The following is a 26,111-nucleotide window of genomic DNA, read 5'->3' on the forward strand; positions in this document are numbered from 1 at the left end:
CAGCGATGCTCTGCCCCATGTACATTGGGGCGCTGTGTATTGCAAGATTAAAATAAGTGTGTTTTGGTCTGCGGTCATTCCTGCTACATCTTGTATATATTATGCTACGTTCCCGTTGTGGCATAAAAAAGAAGCCCACAACAGGATGTTACTCAACCGCAGCAACAAACTGCAGGATTTAGAGTAGTTGAACAGCATACAATGAAAAAAACTCATCCAGGATCATTTCAGCAAGCTTTTTATTTCATGTTAAAATGTTTCAGATGCTGCAGTCGCTACTTCACTACACTGTAAAAGCGGGGAAGTCGAGCAGGGAGTAGGAATACCTCAGAGTAATTGAACATTCCTGTCACCCTGGGGAAGTCGTGCTTTTGTTTATTCACTACTTTGTTCTCTGGAAGAAGATGAACATTGAGATGAGGTTAAGGCATTATAACACGCCACGTTCTGTCAGTGGATCCACCACTTTGGTCTAAACTGAAATAACTTAACAACTATTGGACAGATTGCCGTGAAATTCTGATTTTCTGGGCATGGTCATGGTCGCAGAATATGAGGCTTACAGACTGCGGTGCATATCAGACTTTTGCTCTAGCGCCACCATGAGGTTGCTATTATAGTGACATAGCTTTTCAACTATGTGGAATTGTTGCTCTTTATACTACTTCACCTGACTTCCTCCTTTGCTGCCTTAAGAATTACTACAGCCACTAGAGGTCACCGCCTAACAAGAAAATGATAAATAAATAAGCTGCTTTTACAGTCGACTTAAACTGTGTTTTTTCTGATGAGGACAGCTTGAAGATGTAATATGCGCACTATTTTTCAGACAATGTTTATCATTATATATCAAATTTGGACTCTTTCCCAAGTTTTTTCTTACATTAAGACTAGTCAACTAGACTAAGTTTAAACTTCAGCTTAAACATCAGGGAGATTAGTTGTTAGGAACATCCCTAGTGCTGAGACGAGCACTACTGTGCCTAAGTGCAGCCTCACAGAGCTGCTAGCATGGCTGTAGAACGTCTTGATGTCTTCAGCAGCACAGGCGATTAAAAATGCAGTGGGGATCACTTTTTGTCACAACTGGTTGAATATGTTCTGCCACTAAAAACAAAAGCTCCGCAGTGTGAACTCAGCATTCGGCTGTGATAAATCAGGATGGCTTTTTGAACGCAGCTGTAGACACTTTTGCCAGCTTGGAGGGCTGGCTGCTTGATTTAATGGCTTTACAGACTCGAAGTCTTCTATCAGAAGCTACAGTATATTATCAATGTGTCGATTCCTAAAGCATTAACTGTCAAATCTCTGCAGCAATCCACTTCACTTTTAGTGTGCTGTAGCGCTGCCCAGATGTCTCTACACTGAGCATATCTCATCATTAGGCTGCACATTATGTCAATACATGGAGAGAGGGTGGTGATAAAATATGAATGATAAGTAGAGGGAAGCAATGTTTACTTAACTACATCTCTTCAGCTCCTCGTTAAAAGCAAAATACACAATTTCTTACTTTCTGTTTTACATGCAGTCTACTGTATGTTTGTCCTCTTCATTCCGTTGTATAAGATCTCATTTTAATTAGGTAGTTACACAACAACACCTGTAATCTCTTGTTCACGTCCTTGTTGCTACCGTTGCTAACAGCTGTGCTTTGTATTTTAACAGCTAAAAGCACATCTGATTACAGTAATCCACCCAGTACAGTATTAATATATATAAGACTGGACATCAGGCCAGGCTGTGATCTGTGCCCTGAGAATGGCTCAGGGTTTCATATTTGTCTCTGGCACTAGAAACCAGAGAACAGCTGCCAAGAGCTGCGTTGGCCTCATTGTAAATATTAAGAGTTAATTCCCTCGGTAAAAGGCAGCTGTAAACCATCTGCACTGCTGTTAATCACAGAGAAATCGCCCCGCCAACAGTCTCCACATGCCTTATTCAAATTGCAGCACACACAAGCTGAAAGTATTCACAGTTTGCGAGCGCATACAGACACAGAAACAAAGTGTAGATTCACTACTTGATGTCTTTGGCAGGGAACAGTGAGCGTTTCTCCAGCTCTGTGGGCTGTATTTTACAGGTATACGTACACACACAGAAGCACAGAAGTCAGGAGCGGTGTATTTATGATGTGTGATTTAATTAGCTGGCTCTCAAAGCAAGTAGATAATACACAGGGTTGGACTTTGGAGAGAGAGAGTGGCAGGGAGGAAGGCAGGAAGAGAGAGCGAGAGAGATACTCAGGGGGTGTGGAAGTCCATTGTGTCAGCATTTTATCACAGCTGAGTAGCTGGAGGTTCAAAGGTCAATCCCATTCTGCTTTCAGCCACAGTCACCTTGCCATACTGACAGAGCTATCTAAAGCAACATTGACTGAATCAGACATCAGCCAACACTGCAGAAGCTCTTAAATGGCTAATGGAGCCGACAGACCGGCTGGGAATACAAACCAATGGATTTATTGGACATTCGGCATCGCACTGCCAGCAACACAAACTTTACACACTGTTTTACACCGTGGTTTTCATGAACTATCCACAATTTTGTATGTATTTACATATGTTCTGACTTTTTTACCCTTTAAACACACAAGAAACAAAAAACCTTGACAAAAAAACCTAATTTGTGTTGGTGGTCACACATATATTTGGCTAAAAGTTCACAATGAGTTAGAATTAGAAAGAAACACTCAGCAGTGTGGCTGTATGGATGGCTATGTTTGTTGGTCTGTTGGTCATTATGATCAGCTACCTATAGTATGTCATAAACCTGAATATTAATAGAGAGGCAAAGTCCCACCCCTTCACGTGCGACCATGGGACCTTATTTTTGAAAAACATTTGTACAGTAGTCAATGGCACGAGACAAATACATGTTTGATCCTGTTTCAATTGTGCCATGGATTACATATATGAAGTTTGTCAATTCAAAAGATAATATTGCTAGTAAAGAAAGTCGCAGTTTGCCGTAGTATCATTTAGTTAAGTGTCGAAAAACGCTCAGTGAGCTACATCGTCTCACTCAAAATACATCACCAACACCAACATGGCCGACACCTCGGCACAGAAAAAGTTGAAAAAGGTGAAATTCAGTTTTGTGAAGTCATTTTTTTGAGCTAGCTAATATACAGGAATGGTTCTACAAGGTTTTGTTTATTAGTTATTGGGGAGCATTAAAAGTGATGGCGTCACTTAGATGACTTGTGGCTGTGTAGTCTTTCTAATTATGTACATTCACAGTCTTATACATCACTAGTTTTATGACAAGCTGCAACTTTCTTGAATTGAAAAAATCATCTTATGAATTGACTAATTATATGTGTTAATAAGTGCTCATTCTGACACACTAAACTAAGATGTTGAACATGGTTAATATTAAACCTGCTTAAAATCAGCATGTTATCAATTTTCGCATTGCTCCTGTTTATCTTTAATTCAGTCCACAGCCTCATTAAGCTGCTACCTTGGAGTATTATTCTTGTTTCAGGCAGTACTCTGAAGATATGCTAAATGGTAAGAATATCCTATCAAACCAGTGTTATAGGAGCTGTATTAATTTTTATTCGATTTCATTAGACAGTAATTGGTAACAGTAAGGTAAAGCTCAACATGCAATATTCCTTCAAACTGCAGGAAAAAAGACATTCAACTGCAAAAAATAAATTAATTAATTGGTTCCAGCTTCCTAAACGTAAGGATTTGCTACTTTTTTGTCATCTATGATAGGAAATGTCTTTGCTTATTTTTGTCCAACCAACAGTCCAAACCCAAATTGAAGACATCGCTTTGGGCTCTTGGAAATTGGAACTAATAAAGTAATTTTTTCAAATTTTTTGACATTTGCAGAGTAAATGATTAAGTCCTACTTTCATGAGTTTGGCTGGTTCTTGGGAAGAGGGATGAATAATGTAATTTACCAAAGACCAATGTATAACTTTAAGTTTCAATAAAGTGCAATAGATAATCTTTATGGATGAAGCCAGTAAAGATAATGGCATTCTTTGCTCCATGGTCAATACACAGAACACTGACAGTTTCCAAAACATCCAAAAACATCTTTAACAGCATTTACAATGAACTATGACTGCCACTACTGCTAAAAATAAAACACATACACAAGAAGAACTTGCATATAATACAAAAAGACAATACTGCAGGCCATGGTGTGTGTCCCTCAATGTGAAATATTTATACACTGTCACTGTACTGAACCTTCCACTCTGCTCATAACACAGAGATCAGCACATTGTACGCTGTACATTTCCATCTGTATCGCACTGAAAAATATCACTGCACTTATTCCGTAATGGCCTTCGTGCCTGACGCATGAACAGCCCTTTTCCCAGTTGAGGTGTCCGCGCTGTCTTTTACAGTACAGGACGTACTCTGTAAGGTCCCTCCGGTCCCACAATCCTGCATGAGGAGAAAACCCCGGAGTTGTCATGGCAGCTGAACTGACGCAGGAATGCACATTACCATATTAGAGAGGGAGAGAAATGTATTCAAATGATATCATTTTGCTTTGACGGGAGCAGCTTTGAGCTTTTATTGGCATGGCATTAAATCAAATTAAGGACTGAATTCAGACTTGGAAGTGAAATGATAAAGGTAGAGAGAAATCTGGCGCAGACTAATAATAAACACTAGAAGTGATAGCGGTATTGATAGTCGATTTGTTAACTTTATGTTTGCTTTTTAAATAGCTTCTTTATAATATCACATCACTTCATAATATATTGCTTTGGCAGCATAGGTCTCCGTTGAAATATGCAACAATTGACGCGTACTTAAATAGAATTGAAATTAAATGAACTGAATTGAACCGAGCGGAAGAGAGAGCGAGAGAGAAGCGGAGAGGCAGAGAGATGTGTGAGTACACTGAGGAGTCTGTTATGCTGAGGGCTTGTGCAGGGGAGGGCCCGAGCTGTGAATGCAGAGGAATGACAGGCAGGGATTAGAGGGGAGGTGGTGCCATTGAAAAGCAAGCTGATCCAGGGAGCCGAGCTGACACTTGAACACAGCCAGCTGACAAGACCAGCCAGCCCTGCTGCAGTTCTTCTGCAGAGGCTTCTCCCCCACCATCCCGCCCTCCCTTCAGGGACCAGTGGGGTTTGCGTTGGTTCATTAGTCGTCACTGTAGAGACCGATGACGCAATAAAACGGGATTAACGGTCCGTGTACGACTTGTCAGTTAAAGGTTATGAATTAGAATCCAAAGTAGAAACATTTAAATGTCGGTGCATTGTTTCAACTTCGGACTGCCTGATTGGTCAGCGGAAACCAAAACGTTCCCCTATCTGCTCACACAGAAATGTATTCAAGTATCTTAGTGGTAATATTGAGAATTGGGGAACAGTCTCAACTTTAGAGGGTAGATACATACCATTATTACATCAAAACTAGCATGTATATATTTTTTAAATATGAGTAAACCCACTAACAATGGGCGGTTGACTCCTTTCCCAGTCGATGAGTTTGCTCTTCTGTTTTTTTCTGGTGTGTCGCTTTAAACTTCAAGAATGCATCTGAAAATAGGGAGAAGGCAGCAGAAAGCAGCATGTCATATTCTTGATCAGACTACTTCCAGAAGACATTACAACTTGTTTTTAAAAAGTCTCAATCTATAACATCTTTAATCAAACACAACGTTTTTTTTTGCCCGGAGCTGATAATGAAAATTGCTGAGGAGTGATACATCTCACTTCTTTCTCATCTCTGTTGAGAGTTGCACCGTGCAGTACCGATCAAGCAGCAGGCAAATGGTAATGGTGGTTACTTTTTTATGTCTTTTACATCCGTCTCTTTTTCAAATTCAGCACTGACTGAACAATGTTCAAGCGCTACTTCAACAGAGACAGATGGAAATGTATTCATGCGGCAACGGCTTTAACTTCAGTGCGCATCATAGGAACGTGCCAGGAAATGGGTGAAAAGTAGTGTGTCCACCCTGGTGTCATGATTCTATCACAGCCAGTTATGGAGCCGATAAGTACAAGTGACTACTGCTGAACCATTTGGAGTGGGAATGAATGTCGATTGTACCCTTTACCATTGAAGAAATCGTCATGTGTAAGAAAGAGTTTAAAGGTGCAGTAAGCAATTCCCGAGAGTCTCATTGCCAGGTCAGTAAATACTGCTGAGAGTCAACCATCTCCCTCCAGAATAAGGTAAAAGAATAACACACATTACAGCTGCTGCGTCTTACAAAAATAAAATCACATAGACAACATCTTGATGTGGTTAATGCGTTTCCTGCTGAGACAGGATGTTGAGGTGGCGCTTGCATAAATGTCACCTGTGATACATTCTGTTTAGATGTGTTTTTGCCTGCTAACGCAATGAAGTTACAGCTGTATATAATACTTGAGAAGGACTCGGGCAAATTGTAACTAAATGACCTTATAAGGCAAAAGAGAAAAAAAAAATGACGCTACCAGTTGAATGTGCTGACATGACTGTCACGCCATAATGCGCTGCAAACTGCAGAGAGAAACTAAATGTGTATGCACATGGTGTCTGAAATCTACAGCATCATCAAGACAAGAACTGGAAAGACCTCATGGGGGGGTGGGGCCAACCCACTCACTAGACAGGATGTTGACTAAAAGCACAGCCTGGCAAACACCATCTCCATATCCTTACTTTCCACTTATCCGCTATATGAACATCATACTGTTTCCTGAACTGGCACTTTATGTTGCTGTTGGTTGGATGTAGCTCATTCATTTGGATAGTTTTATTTCTAAATTGGTCATTTTTATAGTGCTATGCATAACTTTTCCAATCTAGAGGCTAATATGTGTGCCAGGCATTTTATGCAATGGATATATTAACTACCGTCTTTAGCCATATATGATTTGGGGTATTTCGGGTAACTGCTCATGTAGCATCTCCATCCTTGTGATTTATGCCAGCAAAGATGGCAAGACATAACAAGATAGCATTGATTGTAGAGTTAATGGTTCATTAATATGATTGCTGCACATTGCTGCACAAGTGGACACAATTTACTACCATTACAATATGCTATCGACAATTTACAACAAAATATATTTTGAGCTCATGTTCTACACATCAGCTGTATTCTGCACTGCATTAGTCTCTCCTCTTGTACCCAATCCATCTCTTTTCAAAGGGGAGCTGCAGTAGGCGGCATGATATGTTGGTAAATGGCGGGTAAGCAAGCTGTTTCAGATCTGTGAGGTCAAGGGCTGGCTGTGCTGACGCCTGTCACACTCACAGACAGAACAGCTGGAACATGCTCCAGCCTCTCCATTACTTCAGAGTGTTCACGCAGGCATAATTGCTTAACTATCTGATCTCGGGGGCCTCGGCTCATAATGCCGGCGGTACTTTAATCAGATATGCGGCTCTTGAATGCTCGGCTCCCCACAAGGCTCACAGAAGCCTCTGCTTTCCGGGAGTTCCTTTGATTAATAATCCTGACAAGTCAGCCCATTACTATGAATTAAACCAGCACAACTGTATGTGTCATATTATCTCCAGAAGCAGAGGGGACATGAGACAAAGCCAGTGGCTTTTTGCGCAGGAGGCTGATTAGGAAGCACAAACACCTCTCGCCTCCTGCTGCGCTGCACTGGGGATTGGGTTGACACTTTGATCCAAGGGCTTTCTCAAACACATAAACACACATACACACAGGCGTGTACACACGTCACCATGCAGGCCTTTGTTATGGCTGAGGTTTGATGGGAATCAAAGTGGTGCAGGATTTAAAACACAAATCCAAACCACAGACATGCACAAAACTTCACTTTATGTTTATCTAAGTGTATGCATACTATCTAAGTTTGTACTGAAACTAGAGGATGCATGCATATGTATGTGCCTGTGTTGCATTAACAAATATGTGCATGTTTGCATCGATCTGAAGTGCACACACACACACACACCCAAACACACACCCACACACACCGACACCACACAGTAACCACAGCTGCACATTGTATAAAACAAGTGCAACATACAGGAAGAAAAGAGCACCTCCAATGATCCATCAATTCCCATTGGTTTGGTGAGAGGGGGATTTATTGACTGGCAGAGTAAATTCAAGGCTTACTCACTGTCAACACAACCCAAGAGGCAGTCTGCTGGAAAATCTAGTGCTATGGTGCCAGGTCGCTCCACATAATTCCCCTGTAGGGCTGCTGTCTGTGATGAGCCATGCTCAGTGTGGTTGTGTGGCTGCTGAAAGGCCTGTCATTACAGCTGCACCCTGTGGCAAGGCAGCCAGATCCAATCCAAACAAGATCCCCTCCAACAACCCACCTTAACCCACTTATCATGCTGGAGGGTTGGTTCTTATGTCTGAACTGGATTTGGTTAATGTCTGTAACTGTAACTATATATGTGTCAGCCTACACCAGCACTGCTTTTGATTGACCTTATATTATAAATCTTACATCATCAAACAGCACTGCTTATAATTGAAATTATAGAGATGGTTTGGTTTCTAAATGTAAACTTTGATATTGTAAGTAGTATCAGTCATGTCATTATTATTATTGTTAGCGGGATGAGAGGCTCGTACCCCTGCCAAAAAAATGAAGCAACCAATGTGCAAAACTCGCATGCAATATACATTCACTCGGCCGTCCAGATTACATTCACTGTATCTTTTGGCCAAGCATTGTATCTTTTGATGAATGTCAGCATTTCTTCTGTATGATTTAGGCTTGCAAATGGCTGGCTAATATTGATCTGTTTGCTCGAATCTGACAAATGGAGATTAAACAGCTACGCTAACATCTGCGTAGCTTTGTAAATATTAGCTAATGCCAGCATTTGGATTGCGCTAGACTCTGACAGTAGCATTTTGACTTGATAATGGTTATAGGAGTGACTGCTTGAGTAGCTTCTCACAAAACATGTGCATTCCTAGCCTTTTTCTATACATACAGTAGATCTGTATGCATGTCTGCTTGGATATAAACAGATTTTTATGTATTTACGCAGAGTGAAACCATCTGTCACATTTTTTTTCAATATTATCATCTTCATACATCTCATCGTCATACCATGCATGCATATTTTCTCTTTTGCTTGGTAGGATGGTCTATCATATCATCATGTTTTGCTTGCTTGTGATGGTCAACAGGTTTGTTGTAACCATGTGATAATGGTAGGAACGAAAATATGCCTGTTTAATGACTGGAGCTGCGTCCCATCTGTTAGCAAATTGTACATTCAAACACGGTGTGTTTGCATGCAGCATTACATAACCCTGTTGCTCATGCTGCATTTCACGGGCCTCAGCTCGCTACTCATCTCATTTTACTGCTTTTATGGCTGCCTCTATTCCTATTCTCCAAATTTCCAGCGTAACAAAGTACCCAAGGCTAGAATTTGGATAAAAGAAAATGCTGATGGATGATCACTGCTGATATACAGGTATATGCGGATGTCTGTGTGTGTGTGTGTGTGTGTGTGTGTGTGTGTGTGGAAGATACACCAACACTGTAGGATGAGGCTTTTAGGTCGGCTGACTCAGACTGCTGAGGAGATTTGACTCACGTAAATAAACCTGTTATTCTCCCTTCCTCTGTCTCTTTCTCTCTCACACTCGCTCTCTTTGAAATCAATCAGTGATGGTCCCTCCACCCCCCACTGATGGATCTATTATTAATGAGGGCCCTTAGCACTAAACTAAATTTAGTGCATAAACTCCACTCGGAGAGCTAGAGAGGGGGATCAATAGGATGGCAGGGGCCACAGCGAGAGTCTCATTTAGCTCTTTGGAAATGCAGGATGTGCATAGCCTGACCCTGAGTGCAAATGTGCCTCCCGACTAAAAGAGAGCCTGAGAGAGCAAGCAATAAAAAGAGCAAGAGGTTTTGACAATACAAGGAAAATTTCAGTGGGTCATTACCCTCCAATTGTTACCGTGTAGCTAATCTATATATGAGATAGGGGATCATTGATGGGGTGATGTTTGGTGTAATTAGGTTTATACAAGCTCTGGGTTATTGCCTATTCAGCATACCACTTGTGCTGCATGAATCACATCTGATTTGTCAGTCCGTGTGACATTGATAGCACTTGTCTCCTGTCAAGGCTGCGATTACTCTCTTTCAATATCACCGCACAGTTCAATATTTAATCATACAACCATTTGAATGGAAACTCATGCATAATTTTCTCCATTAGATGCTTGCTGAGGAACCGTGTGTGGTGTCTTTACGTCCTCTAGGAACAAGTCAATACACTACTCTTAAAATAGGTGCTTATTAGATAAAACAAATGGGATCCAAAGAATAAAAGAATAATTTGCCTCATTACAGGTGAAGGGAGCCAACCCCATTATCTTGTGAGTCTGTCAGACTTTCATCAAGAGGTCATGAATATCCTTTCTAAGTTGGAATGGAGCCACCATCCAAGGCAGCACAGCGCCTTGCTCAGTGTAAGTTAAACAAATCTGCACAAAACACCCTCACCAACACAAGGGGATCTGAGGTGACTGTGTGCTGGACAGCTCCCAGGTGTGTAAGTCAGTGAGTATAACGCAGGACATTGCTGATAAAGGTGTATGCAATAGAGGCATGCTTGCTCAGCACGTCTAAACTCCCTGGGTAAATAATATTTTAAAGGTCCAGTGTGTAGGTTTGAGTGGCATTCAGTGGTGTCATTGTAGATTGCAACCAAGAGAACACACTTCTCTAACTCTCCCCTGCCTCTCCACTGCAGCGGCTGCTAAAAACACAAAAAAACGTGAAAGGTGCAACATGGTGGACAAGGCCCCGCTCCCTCTGTAGATATAATTCATTCTAGGTAACGAAAACACAACTACTCTTAGATTGAGGTTATTATACACTCATGAAAACATAATTATTAATATTATATTCAATTTTTGCCAATAGATCCTCCTAAATCCTTCATAAGTTAAGTTTTTTTTTAAAGCAAATGCTTGGGTGTAAACCTATATAGCATCAGAGCATGCACAGGCCCTTTGAACATGCAAATATATAAATACCCCAAAACACAAATAAATTACACTATTAACATTTATGGTATGATAAGAACAGCACAAAAAAAGGAGTAAAAACAATAATTTCAGACACAAAGAAAGAAAAGATAAAACGCGCAGACGGCTCATGAGACTAATCATTTAACTGATCAGAAACAAGATAAAAGAGAATGTGGTGACAAGGCTGTTGGTGGCCTGCAAACAACAAGATGTCTATTAGCTAGTCAGTAAAAAGACTTTATAAAATGTGTTTTGATGATTTAAATATATTGCCAGCAGACTAAATACTTAATAGAAGACTGTCTCAAAGCCAAGGTGCTGCAAAAGCTTGATTTTAACCAGGACTCTGGCCTGGCTCTAGTTTGGTCTGTTGGGACTGTGGATACTTAAAAGCTCAGTGATGTAATCCAGCACCTGGCCATGTAAAACCTTGTATGCGGTAAGTACGTGGGTTAAAATGGATTCCAAGAGAAATTGGCAACCAGTCCAGAGAAACTAAAATCAGGGTGTTATATGGGAAAAGTGTTTGTTTTTAGTGGTCTGGCTTCAGACTAATGCACAGTTTGAAGCAGAGCTACAGCTCTAACATACGGTAAGGTGTTACATTATACCAGGCATAATGGTAGTATTATTTTGTTAGTATTGCTGAGGGACAACACTGCTCTCATCTTGAAATATGAGAAATGAATCAATGCTGTCTTTGTCTTTTCATTTATATAGGTGTTTTTATTGGATTCATGAGCTCTCAACCAAAACAAAGATGAGGGATGGACAAATGCCCACAATAGTGTTTCCTTTTCTCTGGTACTCTAGTCTACTTGGTTCTTGACGATCTGACTTCTCTTCTGTTTATCTTGATTTATGACATTTTTTATGAAAGGACATCAAGTCTTCATCTTTGTCAACTTCATCAAAGTCAAAGGCTGTATTGGAAAAAAATGCCCTTCATCTGGTCATGAAAGTCATAAAGTGCATCTTGGCTTTGAGCAATGAAGCAAATGCATGTCACAACAGGCTTGATGCGATGGAAAACAGAGTGGGATGGAGTGAGTGGGTTAAATGGCACGTCTCTACTTCCTCATATTCAGACAGACAAACCAGTCTTGCCTTCTGCCCACAGGGCTGGCAGTAATTACAATGGCAAATGCATCGTTCAACCAGGACCAAAACGTGGAACCCAGCAGGTTTTACTGCAAGTCAGTCTTGGGAGAGGAAAGCCTGGAACAAATTGTAAAAGGAAACGGGACAACTGAGGGAGGTAGGTGGGGTTGGGGAGAGTGATGATGGGGAGTAAGGGGAGGAAAAAGAACCAAAGGAAAAGATTCATTTACCTGGCAGTATATAAAACAGACACAACGTGGGGACTGATAGTGACTGAAATATCAAAGCTAGTAGTCTGCTGGGTAGGCTGGAAAGTGGCTGCCGCTGCTGTTTGATCCATCGCACAGCCGCTTGTTTTTTACTAAAAGCTTTGGAGAAGCCTCTGGGTGCCAGGGAGAACTGAAGCAAGGTGGAGAATACATTCAGTATCTCTCTGTCAGTTTGTCTCCCCCTTTCTCTCCCTCTCTGCCTCTCATCTTGTACAAATTGTAAGAACTCCTTTAGGCACAGCGGGATGAGAAAGTATGCATTGCTGGGACAGGATGCGTGAAAGCATTTGCTCTGTCTATGAATGTGTGTCTACCTGTTTTTTCTCTCAGATACAAGTTTGATCTTCATCTCGCTCGTTGTATCACAGACAAACAGGAGCTTCTTTTAAGGGGGGGAGGGGGAGGGGGAGGGGGGGCAGAAGAAAGTGGAGAAAACGATTTCTCCGTCTTCTCTGTGGCAGATCTCTTGTGCTCGGAGGTGAACTGCATCTCAGGAGAAAGGAGATCAGTGAGCAGAGCCGGCAGCGGAACAGCCCAGCTTTGTCAGCGTGTTTGCCACCTGGAAGCCCACCAAATGGAGACATCACCACAAACGGAGCCGTCTCCTCAATCTGTTGGACTCTACTTGTTGACTTACTTGGAGGCTTTCTTTGTTTGACGGACACGACACCAGACAAACTGTAGGTCTTCTCTGCACTTGAACAGCTCAAAATCAACCATCTCTATATGAAACACTCGCTAAAAGCTGACCCTTTATTGATTTTTCTGTCCAGTTAACTTTCATCACAAAGACGCGATGTACTAAAAAGAAAAGAGGCTCTCAGTGTGAAGCTTCAAGGAAGCTAAACCACGGATTCGGCAACAGCAAAATTTTTATAGATTTTACTACTGATGCTTTAAATCAGTCAGATTTAATGAAACCCATTAACTCCCTGCTGCTCAGTGGGTAGTCCGCTGGATATTGAGGCTGAAATATCTAAAAGCGTAGAGGATATTTCAGTCCGTAATTAAACACTGAACATGAACGCAGGCATGTAAACACACTCTACAACCATAATCACTTGAGTCAGTGAAGTTTTGCTGGGGTTTTGGACATTTGAGCACTCCCTGGGGAGCCTTAGCTTAGGGAAGCTCATCGGGCTGCAGCTCAGAGTATCTCTTTTTCTCTGTCTTTCTCTTCCACCCTTCATCGTTTCCTCCCACCGGAGACCTCTGAGAGATTAACTACAGATCAGCTGGGAGATAGCACTGCAGAGACAGTGACTCACTAAACAGCAACAGAGAGAGGCACGCTGTGGATGACGTGCACTGTATGTGTGTTTGTGTGTCAGACAGACTAGGTATGACATGGTAGAATAAATGGGTTGAGGATACACACAAAAGAGACCTTGTTGGATTTAGGGAACACACACGATGCCTTGTTGGATTTAGGAAACACACACATGATGCCTTGTTGGATTTAGGGAACACACATAATGTCTTGTTAGATTTAGGGAACACACATAATGTCTTGTTGTATTTAGGGAACACGCGCAATGTCTTGTTAGATTTAGGGAACACACATAATGTCTTGTTAGATTTAGGGAACACACATAATGTCTTGTTGGATTTAGGGAACACACACATGATTACTTGTTAGACTTAGGGAAAACACACAACGCTATGCTGGATTTGAGGAACACACACAATGCCTTGTTGGATGTAGGGAACACAAATACAATGTATTGCTTGATGTAGGGAACACATACGACACCTGGTTTGACTGTGGAAACACCACTCTGACACCCAGTTAGATTTAGGGAACACAATTAAAAGAAGAAACATGTCAATGTAAATTAGGATTGTTTCTTTCGGACTACTTTCAGAACTGTAAGGAGATCCAAACTTATAAAGACATCATTGCCTTTTACAAATTTGTGAAGGTTGCTTTTGTAAAATGGGCTGAAAAATCATCCAGGCTGCCCGGATCACATCAGTGTGATATTGTGCGCCTTGAATTTTTCTCCTTCCACAATCCAGTACATGTAGAGAAATGTCACACCAGCTTTGTCTGAAAGGCTACAGAAGTTTAGGTCCTGATTCACTGTAGAATCTATCATTTATTCACTCACTCTGTTCAAGTGGAGATGAGGTACATTGCTACTTCAGCAGGTTGCCCACCGCTCAGCCAATACATATTTAACAAGCTGTCTGCACCAATCTTGAGCTAAGGCTCCTCAAAATTCCTGTGGAAAATGGATTTGGTGTGGTGTGTAGGAAAAAGTTAAACAAGCATGAAAAATGGATGAAAGGTTTTGACCATATCCTTCCTTGTATTTGGTATCATTAGAGAATGACTTTGCTTTGCTCCGGGGCTGTAAATCCAGTTCTATTCAAAAATGAGATTCAATCGTTTGCAAAGAAGTAGCATTTACTCTTCAAAAAAAAAATGAGAGTAGAACAAAATCAGCTTAGCTTCTACAGCCTGGATCCTCTATATTTTAGAGGGATTAAATGATGACCCCAAAGTAATGATTTTTAATGGATGCATGCATAGTATTGCAGAAGAAAATCCTCCAGCGTTATACAATCGAGCAAGAGGATAAACACTTTTTCACATTTGCTCAAATGCATATCAATTTACAAAAGAAAGCTGCTTAGCATAAACCCGCTGTTAGAAACTCCCTCCATCTGCAACGATGAAAATCTACTGTCACACATAATCAGAGATATTACATTTTGAGCCTACATAATTAATCAGCAAGTCAGTGAATAACTTATGACTCGAGTCATAAATTATATTTAGCCAAGTCATTACTAAGGGTGAACTCAAGAAGCGACTGCTTTTCTCACATGAAAGTAATACGCTGGATTGCCTCAGCATGTCTTCATTTATAAATCAAATTATCCATGTACTTGCGCACAATGTCTCACAGTTTATGCAAATCTTCTTGAGGTACTTTTTAATCATCTCTTCTGTTTTTTCTCTAAACATCGTGTCTGAGAGCGATAAAAGCTGTGGAGTGAAGTGTCTTGCAGTGTCTGTTTGCCTTGTATGTGACCTCCTGTTGTTTGCATGAGACCTGTGAATGTGCCTAGCCTTGCATGTAAATGCTTAGGAATCACATTATGAATGAATGCAAATCCAGCTTGTGCAAATATTAATTTACAAGCTTATAAAATATATTCAGAATTATGCAAACGTTTATTTAAGTACACTTATCACTTGTGTGCCACGTGCATCTGTAGTCTTAACTTGACCTGTCAGTACAAGTATGCCACAAGTGTTACTACTTCAATATCGCTACAAAGAGCGTGCTAAGGGCAACTGCCGATTTCATAACCCCTGCAGGGTCACAAGATAAAGACACAAGTATAAAACATATGTATGTCAGAGAGTTTTTTATATGCGCACCTTGTCAAATATAAGGGATAGGTTGACCGACAAGGACACAAAACAAAAGAGGGACTCTGCCAGAAGGAGCAGCATCTAAAGCATCATGTTCTCTAATTTGCCTGCAGTGGATACATGCATGAAAAGCTCCAAGTCTCTTTACATGCAAATCCAGTCCGTGTCTATGAGTGTGTTTTATCTCGGGGGCTGCTGTTTGCTAATCAAGAGCCTTGTGAAAGCCAAGGGAGCGTTATAAGAAGCCGAGTATAATACGCCTGCTCACAGCCGCTCTCCCTCTCTATTTGAACACACGCTCATTTTACAGCCTTTTAACTTTCAATCTGCCCGTCGTTGATTTTCTATTCTTCCCACTCATTTGTTATTCCGCGAGACTCTCAGTTGCTCTTTGAATGTATGCACTGTATTAACACTTGAGGTAATGCATATCAGCACTGCTCAAAAGGACTGAGGGACACAACAGTGTGGCATGATTTTTTTTAGGGGGGGGGGCGGCTGTGAAGACGCAGAGCGATCGCATCTAGTCGTACACTCTGCAAAGCATCAGTGATCGGCATCAAAGAAGAATGATGTGCGATCTGTGACAAGATTTATGTCTTAACTAAAAATGTATCCAGCACTTCACAACGTCCTTGCCAGCATCAAGGAGAAAATACATGAGAGAAAATCAAATGAGCTGCCTTTCTGTTCCCTCAACAAGTGCTGTTGGCATGCCATTGGTTAAATGTTTATAACTCACGCTAATGGATCAATGTAAGTAACTTGAGAGTTTATTCTCCCAGAGTTTTATAGAACATTGGACATCGTATACAGTGCTAAAGGGTGTTTATGTACAAAAACTGTGGATATTCCTACATACGTACATCTACGATTGAACACCTATGAATACTGCGACATTCTTTATTTACTTCAAGCTACAATATAACACTATATGTATTGCTGTGTAGTCTCCTTCAGCTGATACTAATAATGGCAGAGCTCCAGGGTGCAACTATTTTGGTCGCACATGCACCAAAATTCTGTCAAGTGCAACTAAACACATTCATCTGTGACACTGGTGCAACCTGACATTTAGCAGTTTTGAGGTTATTGCCATTCCCTGTTACGTAGGGTGTGATTTAAATGAAGAAAAGCTTGCATTTGCACGTTTTATTCCTTTAATTTAGAAAATGTGTTAAGAAATTTAATTGAAATGTTTTATTTGGTGCACCTTACTTTTGCCACTGCAAGCACTGTAAAAATATGGTCTGGAGCCCTGTAATGGGCTGATGATCAGGGTTATTTCACCTATTTGAAATGCTTAGTGGTTAAACCTGCATAAATTAAAGAAAAAAATGGCTTCAAACTCTCTTTGGGTTAAAAAAAACATGAAATAAATGAAAAATAAGCTCTCTCATTGTTTCTCCTAACATCCTCTATTAAGTGACCGTGGTTCTCCATCCACGCGTCCTCCAGACCAAGAGGATGGATACGAGCTCGTCTCTGCAGCTCCCTCATTACACAGACAGACAGTCCTCTCTGCTGCCTGCCGTCAGCCTGTTTATACTGCCTTCTATGTTTACCCTCTCTGTTAACATTGTGCTCATTATACTGCGTAGCTGCAGATATGCGTGGAAAACAAGCTGAGAGAAGTCTCTTTCTCCCTCTCTCTCTCCCTGTCTCTTTCGGTGTCACTCGCTCATTTATTCAGGCGTTCTAACAAGCGAGGTCCTGGGTGGGGAAGCCCTCCCCTGTGACGGTTTTGTCACATTGTGTCAGCCTGTTGAGTGCCACTGAGAAAACATCACCTCTGCTAATGTGGCATTGTGTGACACGGCCTTAGAGGTTGAAAAATCTGCCACTTGTGAACAGTTACAGGGTACACTGCCACATGGCCGCATGTTGGAGAAGGCCCTGAGTGAGACCCGAGCGAAAGTGAGAGGAGGGAGAACGGGCTTTGTGTTTGTGTGTGGGTTCGGGGGGAGGCGTTTGGGGACTTGGCACAAGTGATCACTGCAGCTTCTGGGGGTTTTTTTGTGGCTCGGGTGCTAATTGCAGCGTGACCGGTGGGAATACGTTTCTGTCCCTCACAAAGCACCATTAAAAACAGAGACCACTCACATCCCATCAATCTTTGCCTATCCTTGAGTTATTTACCAGGTTATATGCATTCAAACCGGGGTCAAGCATGAAAAGAAAAGCTGCGACAGTTACACACTCTATCCTCAACTGCCTCTTTTTTCTGTGAGACTTTGATACTAATCCCCAAGCAAGTAATTCAACCTTTTTCTTTGCCTTCCCTCCTCCACTGAGCCATAGGTCACCCCACAGTCTAATCACTGGTGTACCCTGTCATGCAAATCATGCAAAATATATTACAAAGTACTTTAAAAATTAATATTTTACATAATCCACTCCATTTTGCTTAAAGGAATGCATTGACCTTTGAGCAAATAAGCTTTTAATTAACTAAACTGTTTGAAGACTTGCAGATTCTTGAGTGCGCTGGTGGTTTCAGGATGAAAAAAATACAGAACTGCAGAGTTCAAGAAATAGTTGGAGATTTTGGAATAAGCACTTATTCACTTTCTGGGTGAGATTTAGATGACTCGGCTTTTTTCAAACATAAAAGAAACCAGCACCTCTAAAGCTCGCTCATTAACATATTATACAAAGTTTCATCTCCACAAAACAAGGAGTGCGGTGTGGTTTATGGTTGTGTGGTAATGTGCCTGGTGATGTGTTTGCTAACCAATCACATTTCGCGGACAGATATGAAAGTGTTATTGATCTTTTTATGTATCTCAGAAGAAGAAAGCAAATACGTGTATTTTCAAAAATGTTGATCTATTCATTTAACACAGACACAAAGCTGCTGCCAGTCCTCTCAAAGGCCCAATGCCTATTTTTGTTCTTCTTTCAGCTTGAAAACAATATATAAGAGGATCATACTGGGGAACAGTAGGTGCCACTAAGTGTGTAGTGAGTACAGTCATCTCAGTTATAAACTCAAATGATGTCCTCCCTTTATCTTTCCACCAACCGACGGAAATCGAAGCATGGTTCTTGGGAACTATCGACCGCCTTCGGGGTCTTTTATGAAAAGCTCTGCTGTCACAACATCTGTTGATGCGATTTGGAGAGGCAGAGAGCATTGTTACTTTAGCATCAGGGAGGGCATCAGACATTAAGGATCAATAAAAACCATTATGGCATTTCTCTCAAAATGTTGAGCAATGCCTGGAACCACAACAAGAAAAGTGGGAATTCTAGACTGAAGGATCCCCGGATTGAAGAAAAGGATAGAGAGAAAAAAAGGCTGGGTACAGAAACACATCCCCTCGTGGCTTACAATAACTCAAAGAAACATAGCTTTTTATGATGACATTTAACGTGACATTTATCCACATCAATCTCGTAGTTCAATTTATTTCACTAAAATAGCAGGTCACATTGCTAATTTCGCCCTGAATGATGCCTGTAATAAAAACCGTACTGCCTGTTCAAGGGCTGCCAATAAATTCAGCTCTCTCACCCACACAGCTCTGGGGCCAATCTTTCTGTTTGATTAAACTTTGCTCCCCAGTGGTATGAAATATCCAAAGGCACTTAGATATACAGCCTGCTCTGTAAAACTATTGACACCTCGCTGTGTTTGCGCTCAGTTTCCTGACTAATACTCTGTTGTTACCTCACTTATTTAAGTTGGTGACTTCCATTTGACTTTCAGCGATAAACTACTCCGAAATGATTCATTACTACTTGATGGCAGTGGCTGCACACATGTTTACATTACACATGCAATACCTGATAGGCTCATGCTCAGTCTTCCAGTCTATAAATAATTGCCTGTGTTCAACATGAAACAAACAGCTGTTGTCTTTGAAGCAAAGATACGGAGCGCTGGCTCTGCGATAGGTCTAAATAACACGAGGTGTGCAGATAGCATGCAGGGAGGGAAAACGAGAGACACGAAGAGGGGAAGAAAAGGCTGAGAAAGAGGGAGAGGCGGGGAGAATAAGGGGGCAAGAGATGAAGGCAGTGTGTAAGGAGGCTCTCAGGCAGGGAGGATGTGTAAGCTCTGTCTGTGGAGTGAGCAGGTTAATTTTTCATGCGGTGGTTTGCTGGGCCCGGCCCAGGCAATCCTATAGCTGGCCACGGTTTCCCGAGAGAGAGCTTGTTGCTCAAGGGCCCCAGGCGGGTTTCTTGTTGAGTCTGCCTGTAAATTGCCACCAAACTAGTGAATTACTCCATGATGTGTCACAGAGGCAGGCGAAAGCCCTATAGGCATAGAGCCACGGACTTATGTTTTGCCTCATAGTAATTCCTCAGTGACAGCCAGGGCAGCAAATGGAGATGTCTCAGTTAAAATCCAACAACTCCCTATTCAAAACAGCTGGCTGTCATTTCTGCATTTGTTTCTGATGGATTCAATACATGAGCGTGCTGCTTCTGGTTTAACAAATAATAGCAAATCTGGGGAAAATATTGGGGATAATTTGTCAGCAAAACTGCAAATTTCAGACTTTCCTCCCAAGAGGAAGACATGCCATGTTAGCGGCTCTGTGGCGCTGTACTCATCTCACAGTGGTATTCTGAGCTCAATGCTAAGATTGGCATGATAACCATCTTACCCTCCATTCCAATACACATACTAACAAACTGTTAAGTATGCCAGGAAAAGATTTAGTAAGTGTGTGAGATGCAGTATGCCAAAAATACCAGGATGTCCTACTACATCCGGTTGTATTTTGCAGTATGCAAGCCAGCATGCTTTCCTGGCTTTTCTGACCCACGGTCCCCTGCCCAGCGGAAGATACGTCACATATGTCACTCTGTGTCTCACAAATATACACAAAGCCAAGAGAGAACAAACATTTGACAGCTCATTTGAAGTAGTATGCCCCAGTTGTATGCATATTGCATGCAACAAGAAATACTTTGTATGGGCAGCTGCAGTGCCTACTAAAAGTAAATAGAAAAAGTAAGCAATTTGGAATGCACCCTTAGTCTAGTCTGTCAGCATGCTAGCATGTGCTAATTAGCACTAAGTGAAGTACAGCTAAGGCTAAATTGAATCGTTTGCAGGAATTTGTTAATGAACCAAATACCAAAACACTAAATTTTGGTCTGATGAATAACTGATGAAAGGTTAATGCACCACCAAAGTGATCACAATTCATCCTGAGGGGAACATGAATGTCTGTACCAGCATTCATGGCACTCCATCCAATAAATGCTGACACATTTCACTCAAAATTACAAATGTCAGCACCATGGTAGTGCTGGAGAAAAGGTCAGGGATCATCATTCATCATCTGTTAACCATAAATGTCTGAACAAAATCTGCAGTCGTGTGCAGATGTTGATATTTCACAGAACACTGCAAGTGAAATCTTTGACTTGCTGATGTCGCTTGTGGAAATGTCAGGGAATCACCAAACTCATTGGGACTTAACCTCTCTGCACCAAGGATATGTGTACCAAATTTCACACTAACCCACTCATTAGTTGTTGAGACATTTCCCTAAAAGACAAGAATGTGAACCTGGTCTATCAGTGCCAAAAAAGTCAGGGGAGAAGTCTGTTTCACCCTCTGGAGACCATGAATTTCTGTACTAAATTTAATGGCAATCAGTTTGTTCACACCCACCATCTAACAGACTTACATTGCCATCGCTAAAGCAATGTCACTTACATGGCAATAAATGACAGCAGTTGGTGAGCTGGCAGGATCTCAATGGTGAACATTTATCCAAGTTAAGACCAAGTTGAACCTGTAATCTTCTTCTTCATCTTGAGACCCTAACGCATAGCAACAGCAACAGCTGCAGTTGAGTTTGCAGTTTGATCGAAGACCGGACATTCCTGTAAAACTGTAGTCTCCTTGTGTCTACGTTGGACACTTTAGTATCTTATGACGTCCTTTCAATATCTGGGTGGTAGATGGTCGTGAAGCACATCTGACTTAAATGCAGGAGGAAAGACTTCGTCAATATCTGCTAGTTAAACCATTGTCAGACCTTAGAATACCTGGGAGATGGCTGCCGCAATTGATGAACATGGTCCTTGTGTACTGACTGTGTACAAATGATGTTGTTAGACCAACAGAATGTGTTATTTATTTATTTTTTTTACAACAGTGCAGGGATTTGTGTCTTACAGCTGTCTAGTGTTCTAGTGTGAAATCTAGGCTTATTGATTTCTGTGGGGCTATATTCTTTACAAAGGATACGGTGTGTACTTGAGGAGAGTTTCTTTTTTTTTTATTGCATCCTTCAGATCCCTCACCTCTCAATCCCGTGTCTACACCACGCAGCACACTCTTAGAACTAATGCAATGGAAAGTAACCCTTTAAGCATGAAGCACCTTGACCTCGGCGACATCAAATGAATCCTTATCGTGGTGGCAGGGGCAAAGAAAAACAATTCTACCGTTTAAGCATCATAAAGGCATGACAGACTCCCTCCCCTTAGCTTCCAGCGCAGCCGGAGCTAAGCGTTTCAAAGAGACTAGTGTTTGAATGACTGCGATGTGGGAGCTCAGAGTCTGTAGCTATGGATTAAGCTCACAGCAAATAGTAGCATGGAAGAAACAGAGGTAATCTCTTCCCTCTCCTCCACGGCCCTCTCACCATACCTGTTCCCCCCTTTTTTTTTAATCTCCTTACTGAATTAGTTCTTGCAAAGCTGCTCAAACAGAGAGGGGTTTATTCACAGTGGTTACAGAGGTTAAAGCAACATGAAAATGATAGCGCCTCAAGTTCCAGAGAGGTCCATTCGCTCAAAGATTGATGTGCTGCTCACCTGGTTATTGTTCTCCAAAGCAACATACAGGTAGAATACACTTGCTGCCATCCTCAGATTTGCTGCTTGGATGAAAAGTACACAAGGGCACTCTTGGTTTGAACAGCAGCCAATTGTGAGCGCGCGACAAAGTATAAACATTTTGATATTTGGGTATAGATTACAGAGTGTAACCTGACGCAGCAGTGTATCATAAAAACTTCATCATACTCACTCACTCAGTGCAGTCCCTGGTTTAATCACCTACAGTGCTCTGGATAATTTACCCTGCAGCACACTGCATTTGCATAAAAGTAGTTTCGTTTTGCATTTTGATGCATTGCCTTGCAGTTTCACAGAAGATTCTCACCATAAAAGAAAATTCCCACACCTGAACCACCGCACTAACTGCCTAAATATTTCAGTCTGGCTCTCGCAGCTTTGCTTTCCCCTGCTTCCTGTAACTGTGAAGATCAAATAATGAGCCAGCGGATCCTTCGATGCAATATTTCACACCGGCTGAATATTGTAATTCTCCCTCAGCTCGCACACCTTCGTATGAGATCATTACCAGTAATCCTCTGATATTAACTGCTCATCTTCAGTGTTTCCCCCCACACGTCCCCGTCTGACTCCTGCTAATGAGAGCTGCAAACAGTCACGATGTAGTTCCTCTTGTTAGGTAGCCAATAGGACGGTGAGCTGCTGACTCAGTAGGCAAAGGTCCTGCTTATGAGCTGTATTTGCATCATACAGGGTGTGAATTCACACCCTGTATGATGAAAAGATGTATGTCATCTTCTCATCGTCATTTTTAATTGTATTTTTCCATCGCGCTTGAATCCTAAATGGCCCCGAGGTTATGCCACACACAGCTTGACATCTTAATGCACATGCTCTGATCAAGATAACATAATCTTCGTTGGAATTAAACCTGGCATGAAAGATGGCAGATCTGGCATACTTCCTTTATTCAAGTGCGGGCAGAGAGAACAAGTTTCGAGCTCGGCAAAGCTTCATGCAAATACAAACTAGGCATTTACAAAGGAGGCACCAGCTCCCTGACTTCTGTAACTTAATACTGTTCTTCATAAGTTTCCTCTGAAAGTTACCTGTAATCCATGTTGGAGTCAGCGTCGTTGCCAGATGGAATATTAGTGTCTGGTGTTATATATCCATGTGAATGTGTAATGTGATACAGTGTTATGAAGATGAAAGACAGGGGAAGTCTGTGAACTTTTTTTCTGCCACTAGTCCAAACTTAACCCCTTTACATATACAGTATTAATTGAATCTAGCGCGTTTGCATAACAAGGGCCTCCCAAAGGAAACCACGCCATCGCGGCCCCCCATTCAGAACACTTTTCAGACATGTACAGCGACTTGAACAAGTGTCCATGTAAGTGTAGGTGGAGTTATAATACAGTCGGGGCAGCGAAGCCTATAATGGTAATAATTGTTACACAATACAGCGATTATATAATGTCATTGCCCTAATTTCTGCTGATGGAAAGCAGATAAATTAAGCTGTGTGTTACTTAGCAGAGGACTCCCTGGAACTCCCCGAGGGATCCCTGGAAGTCCCCACACCAGCAGATTGGGAAACACACCAACCTGGCTCCAGGGGAGGACTTGGGACACAGAGCAGGGTATGTATGGCAACCTGTGTTTCAAATATTTACTGTACAATCTGACAATGACATGCAACTTTCCACTTTGAGGTGCCTGCTGGTGAACTCAGGCAGTTGGAGGAGGGGGGGGGGGGGTTGGAGAAGTTGTCAAATCCAGATAGATGAGAGTGTGTGAATGTGTGTGTACAGCCTGCATTTTCTGCCAGTGACAGCACAAACAGTCAGTGGGATACGCATGATGTGGCATCGGCTCCGGCAGACAGACTGACTAAAATAGTGCCTTGTGTGACAAAATGTGCCCAACAGTGAGAGAGAGAATGACCCCCCCTCCTCCCTCCTCCTCCTCCTCCTCCTCCTCCTTTTATTTACACCAGCCTCCTTCCTATGCTAAATTGCGAGCCAGAGGTGGCGGAAATACGTCAGTTCTGTGGGTTCTCTGAAGCTTGACTGTGTCTCTTAATTTCGGATGAAGGGAATGAGAGGAAAGGGGGTGGCGGTGGGGGGGCATTTTAATCACTCCTGTCGCTTTAAGGACACTTATCAAAGCCTTCTTATGCGAATAGAAAAAAAATACCACGAGCCACTGAGCAACTGAGCAGCCAAAGGGACGGGACCGGAGTGGATTTATAGGAAACTCAACATTATCTAAACTGGAATAGACCGCTTCATCGCCTCATGGAGTTTGATTACACACTGGATGGTTGTCTCGTTCGGACGCTTCGGATCATTTAGGAAATATTGCGCATAAGTAGCTCGCAGACTTGGGATCCCTTTTTGCCCCCGAAGCAACGCAGAGAAGGAATATGGCTTAAAAACTCAACGCGGACGGGATCATTGCCTCAATCGGTAGCGTACGTACTTGTTTATTTTTTGTTTGTTTGTTTTGGACGGGTACAATCCCGAGCTTTTTAAAAAAAATTAAATATATATATATATTTGACAGCCTCGGATCATGGATCGGGGTGGTGGAAAACAACAACGGGCAGCGACATGATTTCTCTGCGCCGTCTGCGGCATGCAGCGAGGTTCGGCTGTAGCGTTGCGTGTTATTATTCTGATGCAACAAAAGTTACAAAGCGGCTGTAACCCGTGGATTTGTAACTGTTTGGCCGTTTTGCACCTGCTTTAACGGACACCGCGTCGACACAGTGCAGATTCGTGACAAATATTTAAAAAAACAAAAAAAAAAAAAAACGTGCGGATCCGCGTCCGCTTCGCTGTCTCCCCCCCTCTCTCCGCCGCCTGAGTGGGATACTTGAACATTTGCTTATCGCAATGGAGATTGGGGAGGTTTGTACTCAAGGTCATTGAGTGTTAGACGGCTTTATTCGCGTTGTTATTTACACACACACACACGCACGCACACACGGCGCTATCTTCGCGTTCTAGCGCAGCCGACAATCCTCGGTCCAGTGTGTGTGTTATTTGTTGTTAACGCGGTGCAGCGAGCGTTCAGGCGAGAGCACCGACTGTGTGGAGTTATATTTATATTTCTTTTTTTTTTTTTTTTTCTTCATTCTGACACTGCAAGCTTCCCTCAACGACATGGATGGGAAATTGAAGCAGGGTCGGAGATGCCGGTCCAAGCGGGAGAGGGTGCGGAGGTTGCGGGAGGCAGGAAGCAGAGACGCCCGCAGCCCCGACCCCAACTCCTCCTGCTCCGACAGGGAGGGACACAGTCCGGGGAGGGACGCCGCCTCTCTGCCCGGTAAAAAGGCGCCGCACCCCGCAGCCGCCGCCAGAGCCCCGCGTCCCCCCCGGCGGAAGAGACGCGAGTCCAGCTCGCAGGAGGAGGATATCATTGATGGATTTGCTATCACCAGTTTCATCAGCCTGGACCGTCTGGAGGTAAGGAGGAACTGGATCATTACCTGTTTGTGTGTGCGCGCGTGCGTGTGTATGTGTGTGTGCTGCATTCCTCATCAGTGGAGTGGTTCTCAAAGTGGGAGTCCCTGAGACATCCCCCCA

General features: G+C 42.3%; 1 protein-coding gene across 14 annotated transcripts in view; it reads left to right on the forward strand.

Annotated features, from left to right (window-relative positions):
• fbrsl1 (fibrosin-like 1) overlaps positions 1-26,111 on the forward strand; it is a 369,210-nt gene that overhangs the window by 60,645 nt on the left and 282,454 nt on the right. For 6 of the 14 annotated variants that reach the window (XM_084359206.1, XM_084359210.1, XM_084359211.1 and 3 more), the window contains 2 exons: positions 24,058-24,161; positions 25,675-25,991. In XM_084359206.1, coding sequence (XP_084215332.1) covers positions 25,689-25,991 — 303 coding nt within the window. In that variant the 5' untranslated portion in view covers positions 24,058-24,161; positions 25,675-25,688. Of the gene's footprint in view, positions 1-10,303; positions 10,423-12,817; positions 13,037-24,054; positions 24,162-24,661; positions 24,995-25,674; positions 25,992-26,111 lie in introns of those variants that run through there. The other 8 variants (XM_084359202.1, XM_084359204.1, XM_084359201.1 and 5 more) reach the window with 7 other exon arrangements.

Source organism: Pagrus pagrus (genome assembly GCF_965226575.1).
Source record: "Pagrus pagrus genome assembly, chromosome: 8".
Lineage (NCBI taxonomy): Eukaryota > Metazoa > Chordata > Actinopteri > Spariformes > Sparidae > Pagrus > Pagrus pagrus.